Genomic DNA, 22,575 nt, shown 5'->3' with positions numbered 1-22,575 from the left:
GTTTTATAATAATGACAATATCATTTCAACTCATTGTTTACAATAATGTAACAATTTTATCTTAAAAACGTCCAACATACAAAAAAATGCCTATATACTTAATATAACAATTATGGCAACAGCAACAAAAAACTAGAATTTTTCAATTTAATGTGCGAAAAAATTTCGAAAATTATTCCGAGAAACTTAAAAAAAAAAAATGTCCATTACTAAATTGTTTGAATAAAATGTTGCCTAATATCATATAAAAATGGACATTCAACAGTCAATGCTATATCGTTATAGTCAACGCTAGAGTCCGTATATTGTTAATATTAGAAACAACGTTAAAGTCTACGTTAGTCATTGTTATAGTCATCATCGTTATAGTTATCGTTCTTGTTGTGAACGGGCCGTAACTCCCAAATGCAACACTTGTCTTGATAAAAATTATATTCTAAAATAAGAAAGGCTTGCCGATTCAGTGTTACTCAGTTAATTACTCCCTGTGACGAGCTAACAGCGTTTAAACCTCAAGATGAGGAGCGTCAGAAAGGCACTCACGTCTTCATATCAGGCGTCGTGGCACTTCCGGTCTAGTGCTGTCAAACGATTAATCGCATCCAAAATAAAAGCTTTTGTTTACATAATATATGTGTGTGTTCTGTGTACATTTATGATGTATATATAAATACACACACATGCAGTATATATTTTGAAAATATTTGCATGTATATACATTTATATTCTTATATTATATATATATAAATATATAAACATAACTTATTTTTCTTAAATATATACATGCATGTTTTTTTATATATATACATAACGTACACAGCACACACACATACAGTCAAACCGAAATGTATTCAGACGCCTTTAACAGTTCTCACATTATATCACAGTTTATTGGCTATATTTTAGAAAATGGTACTAAAATATGAGAAGAACAAATTCATTTTGATAATAACTTTGATAGAAAGGTATGTAATGAATTCGGTTGAATAGCTGTCAGCTGTTAAATTTAAGAACACAATTAGATAAAACCAATTTAGCTCAACTAATTACCAAGCAGTGCTTCATTCTGTTCAGTCTGTGGTGTAAAATATCACATTAGCAATTAAAGAATAACACTTCAGCAAAACATGCCTGAATATTTTTTTAATCCCATATTTTACTGTATGAAGAATTTTTGGATGTAATATGTCACAGTTACTTTATTTTGCTATCATCACTTACATAAATGAACTATAGTGTCCTGCACGCACTAGTAAACAAACATCAAAAATGATATATCTGGTGTCTGAATAATTTTTGGTTTGACTGTATGTTATGTAAACAAAAACTTGTACTTTGCATGCGATTAATCGTCTGACAGCACTACTCCGGTCTCGTTCCCGGTCACTCCCACCAGGTGTCCAGTCTGCGAATGCGCACGCGCTGCTTGTAGTGGTACTCCTTCAGGTGCTCCTTCAGAGCGTTGGGTAGCGGCAGAGCGTTGATGCCGTCGTACGTGGTTCTGCTGCTGATGACGGCGCGGCAGATGCGCTGCAGGCTGAAGGGCTGCGAGCGGTGGATGGGGTTAGACAGCAGCGGCTCGAAGAACATGCAGGAGTTGGGGTCCTTGTAGTGCTCCAGCAGGCCGGTGACGGTGGGAGCGTGGAACACGCTGGGGTCGTGCACGTCGAAGCTGAAGTTATGATTCCACTGCTCGATGCGCGCATGCAGCGAGCGGCCGTACCGCCGGAAGCTGACGGAGAAGAGGTAGTCTTCCTGCGCAGAGTCGCGCAATAGAAACGTGCCTTCGGGTTTGCCTTCCAGCAGCGTTTCGGCTTGGTATCGGTCCATGACGCCGCAGTAGCAAGGCAGGTTTGTGATCCGAAGCAGATCGGGGACTAGGCAGTGGATGTAATCGATTTGCGTGTGAATGCGATGGAGTCCGTCTTGTGATTTAGGACTGTCCGGCGGAACTAGAGTCGGAGATGCGGCGCACAAATCAAAATCTGATGACGACGATGCAACGACTTCATCGAGCGTGTCCAAACATCTCTGCAGGAGCAGCGCTGCGCGCTCGTCTCCGGCTAACTCGTTCATCCCGGGAGCCAGTTTGGGTCCGAGTTTGTAAAGCGGGTTGATTTGCGCCGTCACTTCGAAGGTGTGGATCTGAGCGTTGGGCGGAGGTTCGACTCCCTGCTCGATGCTTATCCGTCGTCTCTCTCGTAAGCGGTCGTCCTCGTCCTCCACAGCAAGCGTGGATCCGGAGTCGAGGACCGGAGCTTGAGAAATGGGAGCCGTGTGCTGCTTGATGAGGTACCACTTCTGCGCCAGGTCCGAGCCGGCGGGGAACGGACAGCTGTCCAGCATGAGCTCGCTGAGGTGGATCTTGCGCCTGGAGGACGGCGAGGGGGACAGGACTTGGCTGTGGGTCTTGATGGGGAAACACTGGCCTACTGCGTCTTGGATCTTCTGGCGGAGCGTTCTGCTGCTTCCGGACGCCTTGCTCTCCGTGTCCTCAGCGGAAACCCGTTCGGAGAGCAGGGATTCGCTGGAATTGTTCAGAAGATCTCCGTACTCGAAGCCGTCGCTCACGGGCCGCTCCGAGGTCAGATTGTGCGAAGGGTGGCTTTTCTTCTTCCCCCTCGCGCCCTTCTGCCTTGCTCCGTCTCGTCTCTCCTCGGAGCGGCTCTGACGCACTTTGGGCCGGGCTCCGCGCTCCCTCTCCTTCCCACGATCCCCTGCTTCCTCAGGCAGAGACATGACTGCTGCGGTGCGGATTGTGTTCGTTCAAGACAAACGCCGTCAGACCAGAGTCACTGCACATTCGCTGAACATGATAAATTAGCATTCGAGTCCATGCAGATCACGTTTTCGATCTGTGGAGACAACAGAAAACCAGAGCAAGATAAACCATTTGCCCTCTGAGACATAACGAGCAAACAGCATTCATCAATCAGACACACGCTGACTCGTATATATTCAAACACATTAAAACTGTTGACAATCTTTCATGTGCAATTCTGAGTGTAAAAATGACTGTGATTTTAACAGTAAAAGACTGTAAAAATGCTATAATAAAAATCTGTTAAATGGTTAACGGTAAGTTGCCCTACTATATACGGTAAGAAAACTGTAGTGGACATGACATGTAATTTTACGGTAGCATACCATTTTTGGAAGTTAAAAAGAATGTATAACTTACAGTGAATAACCGTAAACGCTGCGTTACATTTGATGTGTTTTCATTGAAACAACTTTGTTTATTCTTAGTTTTATCTCATTAGTTGTGTACATTAGGGTGGTATGTTACATCTAATGTTGTTAAATTAATATTTATTGCGTGTTGGTTCATCATGTGACTCTCATCACCACCTGCTTTTGGTGGGTGTCAGTGTATTAAAGGTACAAAGCAGATTTCAGTACTTGCATAGATTGGTACATTAACATTGTATCAGTTGATAAAATTACAGTATTTACATGTAAATTTAAGTTAAATCCGTAAAACCTAAACTGTTGCTAACACATTTTGTACGGGAAAATTCTGGCAACCACAAATGCCGTTTTTTTACCGTAAATTTTACGGGATTTTTTTTTTTACATAATGTGCATGTATTTATATACACATAATAAATATACACAGTACACACACATATGGTATGTAAACATAAACGTTTATTTTGAATTGATTAATCGGTTTGCTGCACTAATATGTGTAAGTCAGATGGTTAACTGTTGTATAAGTTTATAACTGTTTTTCTTGTACTTCAATTGTTGTATGTTTATATTTCTGTTTAATTAGTATGTAGCACCGTTTGTTTCTTATCTGTATGAATTACAGAAGGAGAAGGAGAACAGAAGGAGAATGATGTTCACTCAGCTGCTAAATAAACGTGAATGAGAGAGTTTCTCTGTCTCTCATCTCATTTTGTGTGCCACATATATTTATTTGTATAAATTAATTGCATAATAATTGTAATTACATAATATGCATAATTGCATAATATTTTCAAAAGCTGAAGTGATTACCTTTGTATAACTCAATATTATAACTAATTGCAAAAGCTTAATAATCAATCAAAGCATACTGATTAATTAGTTAAATAATCCACGATTAGTCGATTAATCGTTCTAATAATCATTAGATTAATTGATTATCAAAATAATTGTTTGTTGCAGGCTTGCAGCCCTAGTTACTGTTAACTAAAGCTATTAAAAGTAATTTTTTGTTTAATTAAAATAAAATGTAAATATTAGCTAGATGAAAACTGAAAACTAACTGAAAGTTTAAGTTAAAGTAATTAAATTAAAATAAAACTTAAAAAATATAAAAATAATAAAAATGACAAAAGAACATCAAATTACTAAAACGGAAATTAAATAAAGCTAAACAGAAATATTTTTTTTAAATAATAAAAATGACGAAAGCACAACAAAATTACTAAAACAGTAGCATAAAGCTAAACAAAAAAAAATGCGTTAAAAGGCTCATAAAAAAGAACAAAAGCTCAAAAAAATATGAATTCCAAAATATGAATTAATACTATAATAGTATAGAAATAATACTAAAATAACATCAGATGATCAAACACTCATAATAGCCTGACATTGTGTATTACAAACATTATGAGTATTATTGGCTATTATTGACGAATTGCTTTGATCCTATTCTTATGTAAGTCACTTTGAATAAAAGTGTTTGGCAAAAGAATAAATGTAAATTACCGGTACATGTCAAAAAAATCTGACAATTCGTTAACAATGAAAACCATTTTAAAAATACGTTTACAGAAAGCGCGCGAATATCAGAGTGAGTCACTCACAGATGAGTTATAAACGAGTTACTGTACAGCGATGGGCTGATAATAACTGACTGAATAACACCGTATTACTGTAGTATAGTGTTTACATTCTCTTAGGAATACTATAGTACTAACGTTACTATGGTACGTGTCAGAAATCCGTGCGCTGTAGAGAAAGATAATCAACAGAAGCCAAAAACACGAACCTGTATCGTCTGACGACACCGCGTCACTCCTGAGCGGTAAACGAGGCTTTGATTAATGATCTGTGATGGATTAAATCACTTTAATAAGTGAACTTTAATCAATAAAGTCGCTTTAACTCGAGCTAACTCGCTCAGCCCTGCCGACACCGTAGCGGTGACTTCACTTCCGCTTCCGCCATCAGGCAGAAACTTCCGGAATTACTCCAGAGGATTATATTTTTAGAACTGTTATGTCAAAGGATATGGTTTAATGGTTGATGTTTGGCTGGTATTAAATAATAAACATTCTCTTTTTTACTTCTGTGAGGTTTTACCGCTGAGTTAAATTACTGTTGAGTTTATTACTTTCAAATGACTTTGTGAACACCATTATTTTGATATTTAAATTAAATTCAGACTTGAAATAATTCTTCGTAAACTGCTTTGGCTCCATGCGCTTTCATGAGGACTTTTATCCTGAAATACGAGCGCGCATGACCGGAAGTGGCGCTTCAGCGTGATCAGATTAACTATAAACGGTTCCTTCAGCATTTCGCTGTTATATTGTGTTTAGTTCATTAATCGGTCACATCAGCACAGCCAGTCGCTCATTACAGGTGATTTACAGACTGACAGGCAGATGATGATGTTGTTGTGGTTGTGTAGGGTCTGATGATGGTGTGATGTTCAGTGATGATGATGAAAATGTTGTTGTTGTTCATGATGATGAAGATGATGATGATCTCTCCTCACAGGCACTTTCCCCGTTGCATTCAAGCAGGCTCGGCTCAAACCTACATTAAAAACTTCTCTTATAGATAGCTACAGACCTGTCTCTCTCCTTCCATTCATAGAGAAAACCCTCGAACGAGTTGTTCTTAACCAGGTATCATTGTTTCTTTCGCAGAACAACAAACTGGACGCTAACCAGTCAGGTTTCAGGAGTGGCCATTCAACTGAGACAGCGCCCACCTACTTCCACTCACTACTACGAATCTACATCCCCTCCAGAAGTCTGAGATCCGCTAGTGAGCGACGCCTCGTGGTACTATCACAGAGAGGCTCAAAATCACTTTCCAGAACATTCTCGTTCACTGTTCCTAGCTGGTGGAACGATCTTCCCACCCCTATGCGGAACGCTGAATCCCTGACTTTGCTTTCTCTTTCCTTAATCTCTCTCTGTCTAGCTTGTACTTATTTGAACAATGCTTGAAACTTGGTATGACGAGCACTCCCTATGTCTATTTGCCTGTTTAAGATGAAACGCTTGATGTATTCCCCAACTGTAAGTCGCTTTGGATAAAATGAAATGTGATGATGATGATGATGTTCTGTAGGTGTCAGGATGTTGTGTGAGCTGCTGCTGTCCTCGCTCTGGTTCCTGTTCCTCATCTTCTGGCTGGAGAGCATCAGTGTTTGGCTCTTTCTGTGTCTGTACTATCAGGACGGGGTTTTCTATCACTGGGCTTCAGGGTGAGTCCAGCTCATGTAAACATTCTCCAGCCTGCCACTGAAGAATAATATATTATAGTGCAGTTGTATTATTGTAGTACTTTAAACTTTAAAATATACAGCATTTTTGGTTGGACTTTATTGTAAGTTGTCCTTATTACATGTTGTTAATTAACAGCACACACTTACTATAAGGTTAGGGTTAGTTGCATGTAATTATGCATATTTTACTGTTAATTTACTACAGTAAGTGCATGTAACATGTAACTAGGACACTGTAAAATAAAGTGTTACCAGATGTTCTTATGGTGGAAGCTTCAAGGTCTGTGACGCGATAGATCACAATTAAAACCAGAGATCTTATTTGTGATGCTCTTATGATGGTGTGACTCTGTAAGTAACGCTTGTTGTTTTGTCTGCAGTGAGCTTGCAGATGATCCGGATCAGTTCCTCTATGTGTTAAGCAGGTCAGCTTTATTTCTGCTTTGGTGTCTAGAGGAAGATAAAGAAAACCGCTGCTATCTCTCCTTCGTCTCATCACACAAACAAACACTGCAAAATCAGGTGTTCATCTTCTCCCACAGAATCGATCTGTCTGCGCACATGCAGACATGAGGAAGTGATGTCATCACGCCAGGGTCAGAGGTCAGCGGGTCCTCGTGACCTCCAGAGACTGTGATGGACGGTTTCTGCAGACAGATAGAGCGGCGAGATTCAGCGCACAAGCAGCAGGAACACATGAAACCTCTTTAAAGCTGTTACCTGTGTGAACACTGACGGAGTTTAACCAGTTCATGTTTTTAACTAGCTGGAATTTCATTTGAGAAAATATTAACAGCTCCAGATTAACTTTTATCGAATTATTGCGTTCTATTTTTATACCAATTTCTCTTCTTTTTTTTACCAAATAATAAAAATAAAGCAGTTAATATTTATTTATAATATAAACTAATATAACTATAATATATACTGTATGTGTGTGCATTTATATATACATAATAAATATACACAGCACACACCAATTATGTAAACAAAAACTTTATTTTGGATGCGATTAATCTTTTATCAAACATTACAGTAAGGTTACTTGTGTTCACATTAGTTAATGCATAAGAAAGAACAAAATTTTTACAGCATTTGTAAATCTGGTTTGTTGTTAAATCACGTGTGTTCATCTATTTGTTTAACATTTTCTTCTCTACTTTATGAAATAACACGACGGAAAGCAAACTACATCGCAATGTACTAACGCATCAGTGTGTTTACATGAAATTACACAGCTAAAATAAACACCTCTGTTCATATAACTGCACTACATGAATAAACACTGATATACATCATTATAGAAGTTTATAAATGCGTGAATGCATATAAAGAGTTTGTGTAATTTGTCTGTGTGCGTGTGAGTTTGATTCAGGCGCTGATGGGGGCAGCCGCGGCGGCGGGGTCCTTCAGCAGAAGTCGCACACAGCCGCGCGCGCTGCTGTCGTTTCTGTCGATAAACTGATTTAAACTGTCAATTGTTTGTGTTTCGCCGTTGTTTATCGATCATTTGCGTGGAGAAGCGCGTTTAGATTCTCCACCATGGCTCCTACAATACAGACGCAGGCGCAGCGCGAGGACGGACACCGGTGAGAGAGATCACGATTACAAACCCGATAAAACACACGAATATTATATTATATATATTATATCGCACACACGACCAGTAAAACACACGTACCTCCACTTGGAGAACTCTTCATCGCGCTAATTACTCTGTTGTGTTTAATTAGAGACATTAGAAGTGGGTGTTGTGAACTGGTCGTGTCTCATTAGTATCTCACGATGCCTCAGTAGTGTGTAACGTGTGTTTTGTGTTTACTACAGGACTTCAGCTCACAGAAGCGTCCCAGAGAGGTACTGATGATGATGATGATGATGATGATGAAGATGTGTCAGTTTCATGTAGGCCTGCAACAAACGATTATTTTGATCATTGATTAATGTAACGATCATTAGAGCGATTAATCGACTAATCGTGGATTGTTCGCTAATTAATCAGTAGACTTTGATTATTCAGCTTTTGCAATTAGTTAAAATATTGAGTTCTAACAAATAAATAAAGGTAATCGCTTCAGCTTTTGAAAATCATATTATGTAATTACAATTATTACGCAATTAATTTATACAAATAAACATATGTGGCACACAAAATGAGATGAGAGACAGAGAAACTCTCTCATTCAGCGTTTATTTAGCTATATGAATAAGTAGCTGAGTGAACATCATTCTGCCGAACATTTTGTAAGTCATATGGATAAGAAACAAAAAGAAAGGTAAGACATTTTATTTTTGGATAAACTATTTTATTCACAACATAATCTCTCTTAAAATACCTTATAGGATTATGAAACTCAAAACATCAAAACAAGCTTGATCTCTGCAAACCAAACTATCACTTTAATGAAATAATATTTTTTCCCACTAATAAACAGATTTTATCATTAGCTCGCTCCACACTGGAGAGCTGCATTATAACAGAAAATCAAGTTGTAATTGTAACTGAAAGCGACACTGACTCTGGTTTTTCATGTTTAATGCTGTAAAGCCGCTTGATTTAAGGCTATCTATTGCATAAAGTGCTATATAAATAAACGTGATGTGACTGGACTTTACTGGAGAACCGAACAAACACCCACTCTCTGTAATCAGATGCTTTCTGAACTGCTGCTTTCTCACCGCTGTCAGTTTGTTGTGTTTATTTTGTTATTGAGAGGAAAGCGTAGCATATATTTATATATTGATCTAAAACGTCGCTCAGCTGCGTTTGCTCTGAAGCGCTGTGTGTGTGTGTTCTTCTCTTGAATTGCATCCAGGAGAGCTTAATGACAGTCTTGGTCAAACTGCATTACTGTAGGCTCTTATGAGATCAAACGAGTGCTCGACGACAAAAATATTTGTAGATAATTTTTTATTGTATTGAACATTAGTTTTCTTCTGTACTATTTGGGGTGCGTAGTGTGTGAATTAGGACGCAGTCAGTGATGTTTGTTTGAGTTGCCCGCATGTCAAATTCTGACCAATCGTGTGAGAGTGGGGCGGGGCTGTCTGTTTGATTGACAGACTGACACCTGTTTGGAAACAGTGGTGTGTTTAATCTCTTGTGTGCTGCAGGTCTGGCGTCGTGTGCAGAGTGAAGTATGGAAACAGTCTCCCGGATATCCCCTTCGATCCGAAGTTCATCACGTATCCGTTTGACCAGCACAGGTACGGCTCTGACGCGTGTCTGCCGCTGGGTTGGGCTCTGTAGGGCTGCTGGGATACGCTGCAGTGACGCGTGCTGTGTGTTGCAGGTTTGTGCAGTATAAAGCCACATCACTAGAGAAACAGCACAAACACGAGCTGCTCACCGAGCCTGATCTGGGCGTCACCATCGACCTCATCAACCCTGACACGTACCGCATCGACCCCAGCAGTGAGTCCGAACACACACCCCACAGTTATTACAGTCAGCTGAAACCAATAATATATATATGCTAAAATGTAGGGATGTAACGATTCACTCACCATCTAAACTTTTCTAAAGACAGTAAGTTCCCCTCAGACATACATTCATATAAACTCCTACCCCTAAATGAATCGTGATTTGTTTAGCATCTCAACCGATTTGAATCGTCACATATTTTAATCGATTTTCAACCGGTTAATCGTTACATCCCTACTAAAATGTATTTTATTTCATCTAGTTGCCAAAGCAACGTTTCTCATTTTAATTTGACTTGAAGTTCTAAAATAACTAAAAGTAAAACTGAAATAAAAACTATGTAGACATTAAAAAAAAACAACTGATAAAAATGAGAAAAACAAAAAAGACTAAAACTTGAAATTGAAAAAGAAAAAAAAAAAAAAGTTTAGTAGGCTATTTTTTCCTCCTGCTGTACCGAAACTATACCGAACCGTCATGTTTGTGTATTGTTACACCGTCATAATTTCATGAAGTTGAACCAAACTTTTTCATTCTCATGATTTATTAATCCAAAATCCGTGATATTCCCTGTTCTACTGTAAATTCAGTTTTTATGACAGGTTTCCCTGTGTATTTTCCTCATCACAGACATCATGAAGCTCTATCTAGTTAATGTCTGTTTTAATTATCCAGCGAGTGAAATACTTCATAAATGAGGACACGATGCGCAAACGCAAGAGAGACGTGGACGAGGATTTGGAGTACATGCCTGATGAAGTGTAAGACTCAAAAACAACATTCACATCCATTAACATAATCCACATAGTTACAGGTAATGGGTGGGATTATGCTAATTGTAAATGAGCATTCAAGTGCACTCATTTTACAGATGGTTGGAGTTCATTAACAATAATTAAATCTGAGTTTTCAGAGCATTTCTGAATCTGGGAAGGAAAATTTTATGCACAACTTAATGGAACTTTTTTCTTGCAGTAGTGAGTTTATATCTCACAAATCAGACTTTTCTTATCAGAGCTGCTTAGAGTTATAAAATTCCAGTTATTAAAGTTTTTTATCTCATAATTTTGAGTTCACTGCTTGCATTTCTGAGAGAAAAAAAGTCTGAATTGCGATATAATTACCTTTTTTATTTTTGATCCCGTGGCAGAAGCAAACTTACATAAAAATGGTTAAAACTAAAACTGAAAATTAAAAAATACAAACTATTTAAAATGACAAAAAATGGCCAAAAATGTAAATAAGACCAGGTAACTGTCAATCACACAGACGGCTCCGCCCACTCCGGCTCAGTGTGTGTTACTGACCGTGTGTGTGTTTTAGGGTGCGTCTGAGCAAGCGGCGAGCGAAGGTCGGCGCTCCGTCATCTACGAACGCTGTGCTGGTGTGCAAACACAGAGACATGAACGAGAAGGAGCTGGAGGCTCAGGTCAGTTCACACCTCGCATCACAATCATCTGAGATCTCAGATCAGAATCTGCTGCTGCTACATTAACTTCAGGAACAGCAGATAGAGTTCCTTTGCACAGAAGGCATTGATGTGGTGTGAGCGCAGTCACTGATCTGTGTGTGTCTGATGGACAGGAGGCTCGCAAGGCTCAGCTGGAGAATCATGAGCCCGAGGATGAAGAGGAGGAGCTGGACATGATGAAAGACCTGCAGGACTCTGGTAACACAAGCACCTTTGTGTCATGTACCTAGGGATATGCCGGTATCAAATTTTCATGTTGCGATTAATTGCTAATGCTTTTATCACGGTATACGGTATTATCACGGTATTAAAATTTTGTTTAAAAAAAAAGTGCTGTCATAATACAGTATAACAGATTTAATAACATTTTTCTTATAACAAAAATAACTGAACATTTAAATGCAATAAAGCAATACAGAAATGTATAAAGTTAAAAGTTTTACACAGATTAAAGTGCAAAAGAACTATAAAGACCAATAGGTATCACTTTACAATAAGACCTCATTAGTTAACCTTAGTTAATGCATTAACATTCACAATGAGCAAAAGCTAATGTTAACTAATGAAGCCCTAATGTAAAGTGTGACCGAACAATAAAGAATCAAAACACTTTCAAACAATATCTAGGGCATGTTGTAGTCCAGATTAAAATGTAAAAAAAAGTTTGAAAATAAATAGCCTATTAAGTCTAAATATTTAAGTATTTGGCGCTGTGATGAACATTATTCATTATTATTATTATTATTATTATTTCTGCAGTTTAGCGTCATCTGCTGTCAGAGAGTGAAAGTGCGCTTTCATCCAGAGCGTCTCTCACATGTTCCGCCATGTGCTTCTCGTCCACGCGCTTGTTTACATCAGAGTGCGCATGCGTCTTTCACGCAGCATACAGCGGTGTTGTGCATTTTGACCAGTTTATGGGAAAAGTATTCTTAAAATGCATTCAAAATTCTGAATAATTTGTAATATATAATTATTCACGGTATTTAGAAGTGCCCACGATAACAATATCGTGCATATTCATTACCGTGATATATCGCATTACCGAATACCGGCACAAGTCTACATGTGCCTGTGTGTGTTTAGCACAAAGCCCTTTGAGATTTAAAACCCGCTCGCACCAAGAACAACTAAAAATTATAACATTGCTTATAAAAGTGACAGATGACAAAACTGCAGTGTGTGCTTAGAATAAACAGAACGTTATCATCTTTATACTAGGAATGCACCGATACCATTTTTCAGAACCGATCCGATACCAGCACTGTTATTTTGTTGTTTTTTATCAATGTAGAATGTCTATACCTCAGTGTGTTGTCGCTGTAGTTATTGTCGTATTTATTTTTATCATAGTTATTATTATACTTTGTAGTTATCGTTATAGTTGCCGTCATAGTTATCATTGTTATTGCTATAGTTTTTGCAATAGTTATCATCATAGTTGTTGTTATACTTAACGTCATAGTTGCTGTTATAGTTATTTTTACAGTTACAGTCATGGTTATCATTACAGTTGTGATGAGCGTTTAGTGCATGATGTTATTTGTATCGTAAACCTTCCTTTGATGTGAATGTAACAATTCTTCTGTGCTCAGGCGAGGAGCGCGAGAAAGCCAGCGACTCGGACAACTCTGAGAGCGAGTCTGAGCGTGAGGATGAGGAGCGTCCCGCGGATGAAGAGGAGGAGGAGGATGAGGAGAGCAGCAAGAGGCGTGAGAGGAAGAGCAGCGGCAGCGAGAGCGGCGAGGACCGGCAGGCGCGAGACGAGGAGGAGATCTTCGGCAGTGATGACGACAGTGAGGATGATGAGGGTGAGCGCGCGAGGAGCAACAGCAGCAGCGTCAAGCACAGCGGCAGCGAGAGAGCGTCTGACTCCAGCGACGCCAGCGACAGCGAATGACCAGCAGCTCGTGCTGTTTCCTGTTCCTGTTCGCTCCTCTGAACTCTGGTTTCATCAGTCTCATGTCCAGCTCTCTCTTAATCCCAATGAAATCACATGAGATCGACACAGACGTGTGAGTGCACTGCAAAAAAAGCTTATTTTACTTAGTATTTTTGTCTTGTTTCTAGTAAAATTATCTGAAAATTCTTAAATTACGATGCATTCACTAGATAAGCACAATGACGTAAGATATTTAGTCTTGTTTCCAGGGGAAAAAAATTTTAATTAAGTGCATTTTGTTTAAAATAAGTAGAATTATCTGCCATTGGGGTAAATAAAATAATCTTGTTTTCAAAATATTTTACTTTCCCCACTGACAGATAATTTTACTTGTTTTAAGCAAAATGCTTAAAGTGCTTATCATTTATGTGCTATTTATAAGCATTTATGTGCTTATAAATGCTTAATTTTATGAATTTTTAGATATTTTTACTAGAAACAACACAAAAATACTAAGTAAGATAAGCCTTTTTTGCTGTGTGTGTGTGCGTGCATGCGTGCGTGTGTGTGTGTGTTTCATTTCTCTGCTTTTTCATCATGGACCCAGCGAATCACTTATTAGTGAGCATCTTTTTTTGGTAGTTTTTCTCTGATTACAGTGTAAACATTGTAAATAAACAATGATTTAGTTTGTTTTCTAGAAGTGAATGTGATTCTCTAGAGCTGAACTGATGTCATGCACTAAAAATCACCAAACGCAGATTGAGACGTGATTTATGTGATATTGATTCACTCGCACATGATTCACAAACCAGTTTCTCCAGACTCACAGGCACGATGTCTTACATAATGCATGAAATGAAGTAAGAATTATTATGGAATATCTAAAACAATAACTTCTCACTGAACAGAGATCAGTTCTGAGCGTAGCTTCTGAATGATGCTTAACGAAAAAATGACAATTTCTCCTTCAGCCATTCCTCGGTCTGGATTACGAACCTCAAAAATCTACAGAGAGAAAAGACTTATAGCTTTTATGAATCCGTGTCAACATCAATTCCATCAGAAATACTTCTGAACCTTCTGAAACAATTAGTAACATCTATAACACATCCGATGAACGCCCAACTAAAATGTTTCAGAAAGATGTACGAGTACTGTTTTTGTGTTAATGTTTAGGGTTAGGGTTAGGTATGTGCGCTAAGGTAAATCACACACTGCTGGGTAAATCTCCCATTATTCTATATTATCACCAAATCCTGGATTCGACTCAAAATGTGCTCAACCATTTGGTCGAGCAGGCCGTTAAAGGGTGTTCATTAAAAAAAAGGATCTTATTGAATCTAATTAAGGTCATTTGGGCAAAGATCCTACTCTATTAAATCCACAAGGGGTAAAACTGCTTTGAAACAATATGGCGAAAAACACTATAGAAACGAACTAAACTGAATTGAATTTGAACTGTGAATTAGAGTGAAACACTTTCTGCTGATTTGTCGTTGTTGTTTTTTTGTTTGTTTCTTTATTTTTTATTACTTATATGTTAATGCTTTGGCAACGTTGTGTTACGCAGTCATGCTAATAAAGCGTAATTGAGTTGAATTAGAGCGAGAGTATGGAAGCAGATTAGACTCAATAATTCACGCAAAAGACACGATGCACACATGCGTGAAACCCAGTTCACCTGCACGAAACCCTGTCGATCGACCAATCATAACCCGCTGTGGGCGTGCCTACCTGGACGTTACGTCATCAGCGCGAGACCACGGTTCAGCAGAGGTTTGTGCTTCTGATCGTTTCATTTCAGTTAACTAGCCTTGTAAAAGTGTATTGTTTTATCTTTGCATGCTTGCTTAAAACTTGAAGTAAAATCGGTCGTTTAGACACACTCGTTAATGTGACCAGCAGCTGCTGTTTAGTCCAGATTGTGTTATGATTTAATATTGATAGATTCTTATGTTTATTTAATAAATAATCATTATTCACGTGGATTAGTGATGGGCAAATGAAGCCTTGTGAAGCACTGAGGCTTTCCTCTGAAGGTTTCGGGAAAAGATTCGAGTGTGTCGAAAACAGCGCCATCTGGTGGTTAATAAAAGTGTTTTTGTAGAATTTCTGTCTCTGATAAATTAATTTACCCATTAAGCTGTGCAATTTAATACTACGAATATCAATGCGATGTAATAGAAGAATAACGTATACATATGAATTGCACATGACAAATATTTCATTTTCCTGAAATAATTTGTATTCTTCATATTACTTGTATGACTCGGTATCTAAAATGTAACTGAATAAGTCCGAATTAAAACTTATTCGTAAAGTAAGATCTGGGGCAAGTTCCAGCTCAAACCGGTGCACAGCGTTTTGCTACGGTTTCCGGGTTGAACGACATGTTTCCTGGAAACGGTGTGCAACGAGATACGTTTTCTCTTGTTTGGTGTTAGCTCGCACAATGTAATTAACACCAAAATAAATTCACAAGAGCAAGTATATTGTTTGCACATGTTTATTTACATTAAAGGCAAAATAACTGAAATAATAAGAGCACAAGTATAGATCTGGAACTTCTTTAAGTCTGTCTAAATATCATTTAGTAATTGCAATGTCTTCTGGTCCATATCCTTTCCTTAGGAAGGTGTGCTAGACACTGATTAATGCAACATAAAAATACTATACATATTTATATATTTTGCTATTGCGTTGTGGAGTGACACTTTATAGGCTAACGTTACCTGGGGCAAGTTCAAGCTCAAACCGGTGTGCACCGTTTTGCTACGGTTTCCGGGTTGAACGACATGTTTCCTGGAAACGGTGTGCAACGAGATACGTTTTCTCTTGTTTGGTGTTAGCTCGCACAATGTAATTAACACCAAAATAAATTCACAAGAGCAAGTATATTGTTTGCACATGTTTGTTTACATTAAAGGCAAAATAACTGAAATAATAAGAGCACAAGTATAGATCTGGAACTTCTTTAAGTCTGTCTAAATATCATTTAGTAATTGCAATGTCTTCTGGTCCATATCCTTTCCTTAAAGGTGTGCTAAATACTGATTAATGTAACATAAAAATACAATACATATTTATATATTTTGCTATTGCATTGTGGAGTGACACTTCTCTGGCCTTCGGATGGAGATTTACTACTGATCACAGAACCGTGCTTCACTGAAAGATACGCATGACAATCAGCTTCTGTCGAATCGCGATCTCGATTCCATTTCGATTTATCGTGCAGCCCTAATTCACAGTCCGTGATAAACGCGTGAATTTTAAATATTCAATATTTTTGTACACAGTTGTACATCTGTGAATTGTGTTTTGCATTTGTGAAACGTATTTTATGAATGTATATTCTTATTTTGTGCATGTGAATTGGGATACGCATGTGTGCATCGTGTCTTTTGCGTGAATTATTATTGAGTCTAATCTGTTTCCATATGAGAGAGACTGAGTGAGTGAGTGAGAGCGAGGAACACAGAGAGAGAGAGAGAGAGAGAGAGAGAGAGAGAGAGAGAGAGAGAGAGACGCTGTCTGTCGGTAACGTTAGAGCAGCTCCGGTGATCCGGTGATCTTCAGGACCGTCTGTGTGTTTCCACGCTGTTCTCACGCGTGTCGCTCAGTAAGTGTGTGTGTGTGTGTGTTAGCTCTGGTTTTGTGCTTCAGTGTGTGTGTGTTAGCTCTGGTTTTGTGCTTCAGTGTGTGTGTGTTAGCTCTGGGTTTGTGCTTCAGTGTGTGTGTGTGTGTGTTGGCGATGCTTCCCATCATGAACTGTGGGTTATTGAGTGTACTGATGAATCAGGTGTGTTGTTATTGTTATACGGTGTGTGTGTGAGTGAGAGAGAGAGAGAGAGAGAGAGAGAGAGAGAGAGTGTGTGTGTGTGTTTATGTTGCGTTCAGTCAGATTGCTGTTAGCATTAGCTTTAGCATCAGGCCTGTTAGCCGCGCTTCAGTGTTCAGCGTTTATTTCATTTCTGCACTAATTACGATTAATAAACATTAAATCATAATTTAATCATCCTCATCACTATCTGCGTGTGTGTTTATAGCGTATGGCTTTAATAGTGATGTGTGTGTGTGTGTGTTAAAGCTAACAGCGGCTATCGATACACCGCCGCCTCACACCGATGTATTTCACATTTACAGTTAATTTCATATTTAATCGACTTAACCCTCCGATTCTATGATTCTACGCTCATCTGACTGATTTTCTCCGTCTGACTGCATTTACTGCTCTTCTGACTGGTTTTACCCTGACTGAATGTACCCATTTTCATTTCTTTCTCGTTTACCCTTATTTTACACCTCATCTGAATGATTTTACACCATCTGACTGAATGTACATCTCATCTGACTGTATTTTACCCTCGTCTGACTGTTTATTTCATGTCAGTTTACCCTGATTTTACACCGTCTGTCTGAAGGTACCCCTCTTCTGACTGCATGTAGTCATCTCTTACTAACTTGCCCTGGTTTGTGAGTGGTGTGTGATGGATGTAATCCGCTCAGAGTTGCTGTGGTCTGCAGGACGGTGGGAATCTGATTATGTGCAGCTCTGTGATACTCTGAGACAGAAAGAGGAATGAATGAGTGTTTGTGTGCTTTGTTTAACACGCGTGTGCTCTGTGTGCAGCTGTGCGCGTGAAGATGCTCTAGTCACGTCTGCGTTTGCATCTACCTTTGACCCCTGAACCCGAACACTGACCCGTGCCCGGCTGGCGTCCACCGGGCTCCAGAACCATGTGAGGGCTTGTCAGTGCCTCTCTGAGTGGACTGGAGCACCGCCTGTAACCCCGCCCCAGTTTATACAAGCCCCACCCTCCCTCTAGCTCCGCCCCCGCCCCTGAAGAAACTGGCCATGATGTTCCGGGACCAAGTGGGGATTCTGACGGACTGGTTTAAGGGCTGGAACGAGTGTGAGCAGACGGTGGCGCTGCTGTCGCTGCTGAAGCGTGTCTCTCGGACGCAGGCCCGGTTCCTGCACATCTGTCTGGACCACTGGCTGGCCGACTGCACCGAGATACACATACTGGAGGCAGAAGCCAACAATGCAGGTAACACCAGCAGCGTCCGCTCTGACATGCACGAGCACTGGTGTGTTATTTTTAAAGGGCTAGTTCATCCATAAATACAGTTTCTGTCATCATTATTGTTCCGTTCGGTGAAAGCAGGCAGTGACCAGGGTCTGTCAAACTCCACAAATGGCATAAAAATATACTATATAAAATAACTCTACAAGTCACTGTCTGTACAGTACAGCTGCACGACAAAAAATATTAGACAACTAAACAAAATCTCATGGAATTTATGAATGGAATGATTCAATGACTCACTCAAGATTCACTGTTTCATTACTGGATGAATCAGTGTTTCTGAATGAATCTCTTGAATGAATGATTCAAAGACATACATTTTCATTTCAGCTAAACAAAAGATGCGCACACAGGAATTGATAGGTGGGATTTAAATTTAAATTTTACAACAAATATCCGATTCTGGAATTGGAATTGATTTTCGGTCCCCAAACGCTAGTGAAATTTCCCTTTAAAAGGGTTCAAGTTTAAATCAAACAGAACTTTGTAACATCTGCACATCACTTATTATCAGTGTTGGGAAGGTTACTTTGGAAATGTAATAAGTAGTGTAACTATTTCAGTTACTTTATTAATGTAACTGATTGCATTTGATTACTTTTTGGTTACTTTTCTAAACTGTTAATCGTTTTCAAACATGTAAAGCAGGCAGGGTTCACCTTACAGTAGAACTCAACACTGATTACTATCACTTTCGAAATCCTTTATCCCTTGAATTAAGATTATAATAATATAATTTTAACGCACAGCCGCCACAAAATCAGACTTGAGATCATTCTGAGGTTAAACACTGATTTAAAACCATAAGATATAGTTTAGTAGCTATGATGCTGATTTGAAATCGAATCTGAACTTGTCAAATAGGACACTGCACACAGCCGTATTGTGCCATCGGCCCATTTCTTCAACAGAGGATGCATTAAATTGCACATTAGTCCTTGATATGATCTATTTACCACATTTTGAGCAAATAGATCTCTATTAATTCATGTGCATCCATGCTCTTATTTTCTACATAGTAAGATGGATGGCACAACAGAAATAGGTTATAGTATATGAGTCAAAGACGTTAAGATGTCCGCATCAAAAGAAATTTACAAAAGTGATTTTATGTCCATTAGAAAGCACATTAAATGTAAGTAAAGTGTCTGCTTTTAAGGTTTCAAATAAGTTTTTGGAGAATAAAATGTCAAAATTTGGTTGAAATAATGTTACATTGTCATTCAGTGTAACAACATTTATGTAAAAATTCAAACATGCTTATTCTGACGTGCACGTATTAAAATATATAAAAGAATAAGGGAACATATTAAATTTTATTGTGTTTTAAATGAGTAAAAATTATTACTGACAAATGGGCCAAACCTAGGATAGAGGCACATTTAAAAAAAAAAAAAAGTAAAATAACAACTAATTAGTATTTGGGGTGAAAGTAATTAGTCTTTTAATGTGTCATAAATTGATTTTTGTTGTAAATACGCCTGTCAAGATTGTTACACTGAATGACATTTTAGTGGCTCTCTTCTGTAAATCAGGGGAAAATGTATGATGTTTATTTTTTTGCTCAGAAAAACAAAAATGCAATTACATTAAACAGAAAACTTTTTTTAATTACATTTTTTTTTTTTTTTTGGAAAAACAACAATTTAAAGCAGCATTGTTTTCATGCTTAAACCCTTTTTCGTCTTTGACCCATATATATAAAACTAGAAATTGTAATACGTGAGCACGCAAACAAAATTCCCAAACGCATGTGAATAGTTTCCGTGTGCATGCAAAAGTCTGTGTGTTTATTTATTTTTATTTTTTAGGGGCTCTGTATGTTGTCACTTCGAGAAAATCAATGAATAAACACAGAGGACTTGTACCAAAATATAAAGCTTCAATGAATCAAACATGTTAAATATGGTCTGAAAATCTACTGAGAAGTTTGGAAATCTGATTCTGGAATTTTCAGATGGAAAACTTTTCATAAGTAACTCTAATTCCACATTTTTTTCTCAGTGACTGATTACAATTGCATTTATTTTGTAATTACATAATGTATTTACATCTCGTTCTGGTCTCTCTGCAGCCGTGGTCAGTCAGTGGCAGCAGGAGCCGAAGGAGAAGGCCGTGTCGCTCCTGCTCTCCCATCTGCCCCTGCTGCAGCCACGCAACAGCGAAGCCAAGTGTGAATACATGAAGCTGCTGCAGAAGGTCCTGAGCCACACCATCGAGAGCAGCCTGTTCGTGGAGGAGAGCCGCCAGCTGCTGTCCTACGCACTCATCCATCCCGCCACCACCCTCGACGACCGCAACTCTCTAGCCCTGTGGCTCAGTCACCTGGAGGAGCACCTGTCCTCGCGGCCGGCCCCGCTCCATCATGCCCGGCAGGGCTCCGACGAGTGGGCCCTGGAGCCGGCGTACGGACAGAACGGACACGTGGCGTTCCCTGGACCGGGCGGAGTGACCTCACCTGTCAGCAGCAGCACAGGTAACCAGCGGCAAGCGTCCGCAGTGACAGATCCTTCCATGTGTGTACGGAACGCATTTGTTACCATTGCAACACTTTTGGCGTCTTGCGCGAGTGAAGAATTTCTAGGCCATTTTTTGGCCAAAGACTCTATTTTAACTGAACTACCGCTGATAGACGTGCTGTCTGCTTTAGAGAGCGCTGTCTCGCGGTGTTGCCATGTCCTCATATTTACAAGCGCTTTTAGGCACGTTGTTTGTTCTTCGCTTATAAAGATAGACACTTTCATATGGAGCGGATATAGGATGTTTTTTGGTGTTATGAAACATAAAGCATTTGGGTGTTTTTTTGTGCTTGTCCTTGTTTGTTGTTTTTTTTCTCTATGAATATCTGGCAACACAATCTTTCCATTGATGTATGGTTTGTTAGGATAGGACAATATTTGGCTGAGATACAACTATTTGAAAATCTGGAATCTGAGGGTGCACAAAACTCCTTAAGGGCTTAAGACTCCTAAATGGATATTTTACCACTGTTTTCTGTTACAAATGATGTAGGAACAGTAATAGATTAATTTATGACAAGAGTGCTCCTCAAAAATCTTCATCATAACAGGAGTTCTGACCTTTGCCTTTTTCACTATCACACTTTAGAAATCATCATAAATTATATATAAATTGAAAGCTTAAAATCTCAAAATTCATCTTGATCAGACATTGCATTACCATGGAAATGGTTCATCAAATTATGTTACAAAATATATTCGTTCATGAATTATAACAATTTAAGTTTGGGTGGTGCACTTTCACGTCTATGCTCAAAAATGGGAGTCACCGTTAAAGGGTTAAAAAACATTCTCACAATTTTGACTTTTTCAGAATTGAGAGAAACAAACTAGTAATTCTGAGGAAAAAAGTCTGAATTCTGAGATATAAACTCAAAATTGTGCGAGATTAATTTGCAATTGCAAGGTTAATTAATTAATGTGAATTAATTTCTAATTCTGAGAAGAAAAGTCAGAATTATAAGATGTACAGTCGCAATTTCGATAAAACAACTAGTTTTTACCATGGAATAAAAACAAATTAAGATGGTAATTGCAACTTTTTACCTCTCAATAAAAAGTAGTTTTTGTTTAATCTCAGAATGGCAAAATAAATTCTGAGGAAAGAAGTCAGAATGGTGAGATATAAACTTACAAATATTTTTTATTTTATTTTTTTACAAATGTAATCTTGCTTGTTCTACAGCTGGACATATTTAAACCTTGTTCATCATTTTTAACACATTTAATTATAATTTTCTCCGTTTCTGAATGCAGCAACTGATGCACTGCGAATGCGCTTTAGTTTATACAGAATAGAGGTAATGCACATCTAAACATGCATATTTATCATGCATGTAAACGAAGCCTTCAGAAATCTGATTGATTCATTGGATTGGTGAAAATGTAAACAAACTCAAAAGGACCAAAATGCACATGGCCATGATCTGAAGAACACAGAGAGCAGGAACAGTGTTTAGTTTGGATGTAATATCTGTAATAATCGCTCCGCAGGACTGGCTGGTCAGGTGCAGCCGAGCTCAATGAAGCCCTCCATGTCTCTCACACCCGCCATTCAGCCGGCCTGCAGCTCTGATTGGCTGAGCCAGGAGGAGGGGGGTGTGTCCGGAGTAGAACACGCCCCTCTGTCGCCGCAGAGCAGTGTGGCTTCATCAGGCAGCGAACAGACGGAGGAGCAGAGCAACACACGCAACACTTTCCAGGAGGACGGCAGCGGGATGAGAGG

At 38.8% G+C, this 22,575-nt stretch overlaps 3 protein-coding genes and 1 long non-coding RNA gene across 4 annotated transcripts in view; 3 read left to right on the top strand and 1 right to left on the bottom strand.

The window, feature by feature from the left end:
• Window positions 1–1,181: 1,181 nt before the first annotated feature.
• LOC107710525 (suppressor of cytokine signaling 5-like) lies at window positions 1,182–5,148 on the bottom strand. The gene is made up of 2 exons (XM_016515309.1): window positions 4,985–5,148; window positions 1,182–2,855 (listed from the first exon to the last, which is right to left on the bottom strand). The coding sequence occupies exon 2, from the start codon at window positions 2,737–2,739 to the stop codon at window positions 1,384–1,386; it is 1,356 nt and encodes a 451-aa protein (XP_016370795.1). The 5' UTR covers window positions 2,740–2,855; window positions 4,985–5,148; the 3' UTR covers window positions 1,182–1,383.
• A 300-nt stretch (window positions 5,149–5,448) lies between these two features.
• LOC107710526 (uncharacterized) lies at window positions 5,449–7,336 on the top strand. The gene is made up of 4 exons (XR_001636608.1): window positions 5,449–5,580; window positions 6,301–6,436; window positions 6,838–6,882; window positions 7,000–7,336. It is a non-coding gene; the product is annotated as an uncharacterized LOC107710526 (long non-coding RNA).
• A 466-nt stretch (window positions 7,337–7,802) lies between these two features.
• On the top strand, window positions 7,803–13,506 carry LOC107710501 (RNA polymerase II-associated factor 1 homolog). The gene is made up of 8 exons (XM_016515285.1): window positions 7,803–8,046; window positions 8,285–8,314; window positions 9,572–9,664; window positions 9,751–9,905; window positions 10,561–10,642; window positions 11,205–11,310; window positions 11,466–11,550; window positions 12,948–13,506. The coding sequence occupies exons 1-8, from the start codon at window positions 8,000–8,002 to the stop codon at window positions 13,250–13,252; spliced, it is 903 nt and encodes a 300-aa protein (XP_016370771.1). The 5' UTR covers window positions 7,803–7,999; the 3' UTR covers window positions 13,253–13,506.
• A 3,218-nt stretch (window positions 13,507–16,724) lies between these two features.
• Window positions 16,725–22,575, top strand: part of LOC107710522 (protein Smaug homolog 2-like) — a 20,703-nt gene continuing 14,852 nt past the window's right edge. Inside the window, exons 1-4 of the mRNA XM_016515308.1 lie at window positions 16,725–16,859; window positions 17,871–18,291; window positions 20,405–20,806; window positions 22,344–22,572. Coding sequence (XP_016370794.1) covers window positions 18,096–18,291; window positions 20,405–20,806; window positions 22,344–22,572 — 827 coding nt within the window. The 5' untranslated portion in view covers window positions 16,725–16,859; window positions 17,871–18,095. The remainder of the gene's footprint in view (window positions 16,860–17,870; window positions 18,292–20,404; window positions 20,807–22,343; window positions 22,573–22,575) is intronic.

This window comes from Sinocyclocheilus rhinocerous, unplaced genomic scaffold, assembly GCF_001515625.1.
Source record: "Sinocyclocheilus rhinocerous isolate Xijiao unplaced genomic scaffold, SAMN03320098_v1.1 scaffold867, whole genome shotgun sequence".
Taxonomy (NCBI): domain Eukaryota; kingdom Metazoa; phylum Chordata; class Actinopteri; order Cypriniformes; family Cyprinidae; genus Sinocyclocheilus; species Sinocyclocheilus rhinocerous.
Note: the sequence above shows the minus strand (reverse complement) of the source record. Positions and strands in the feature narration are given on the sequence as shown.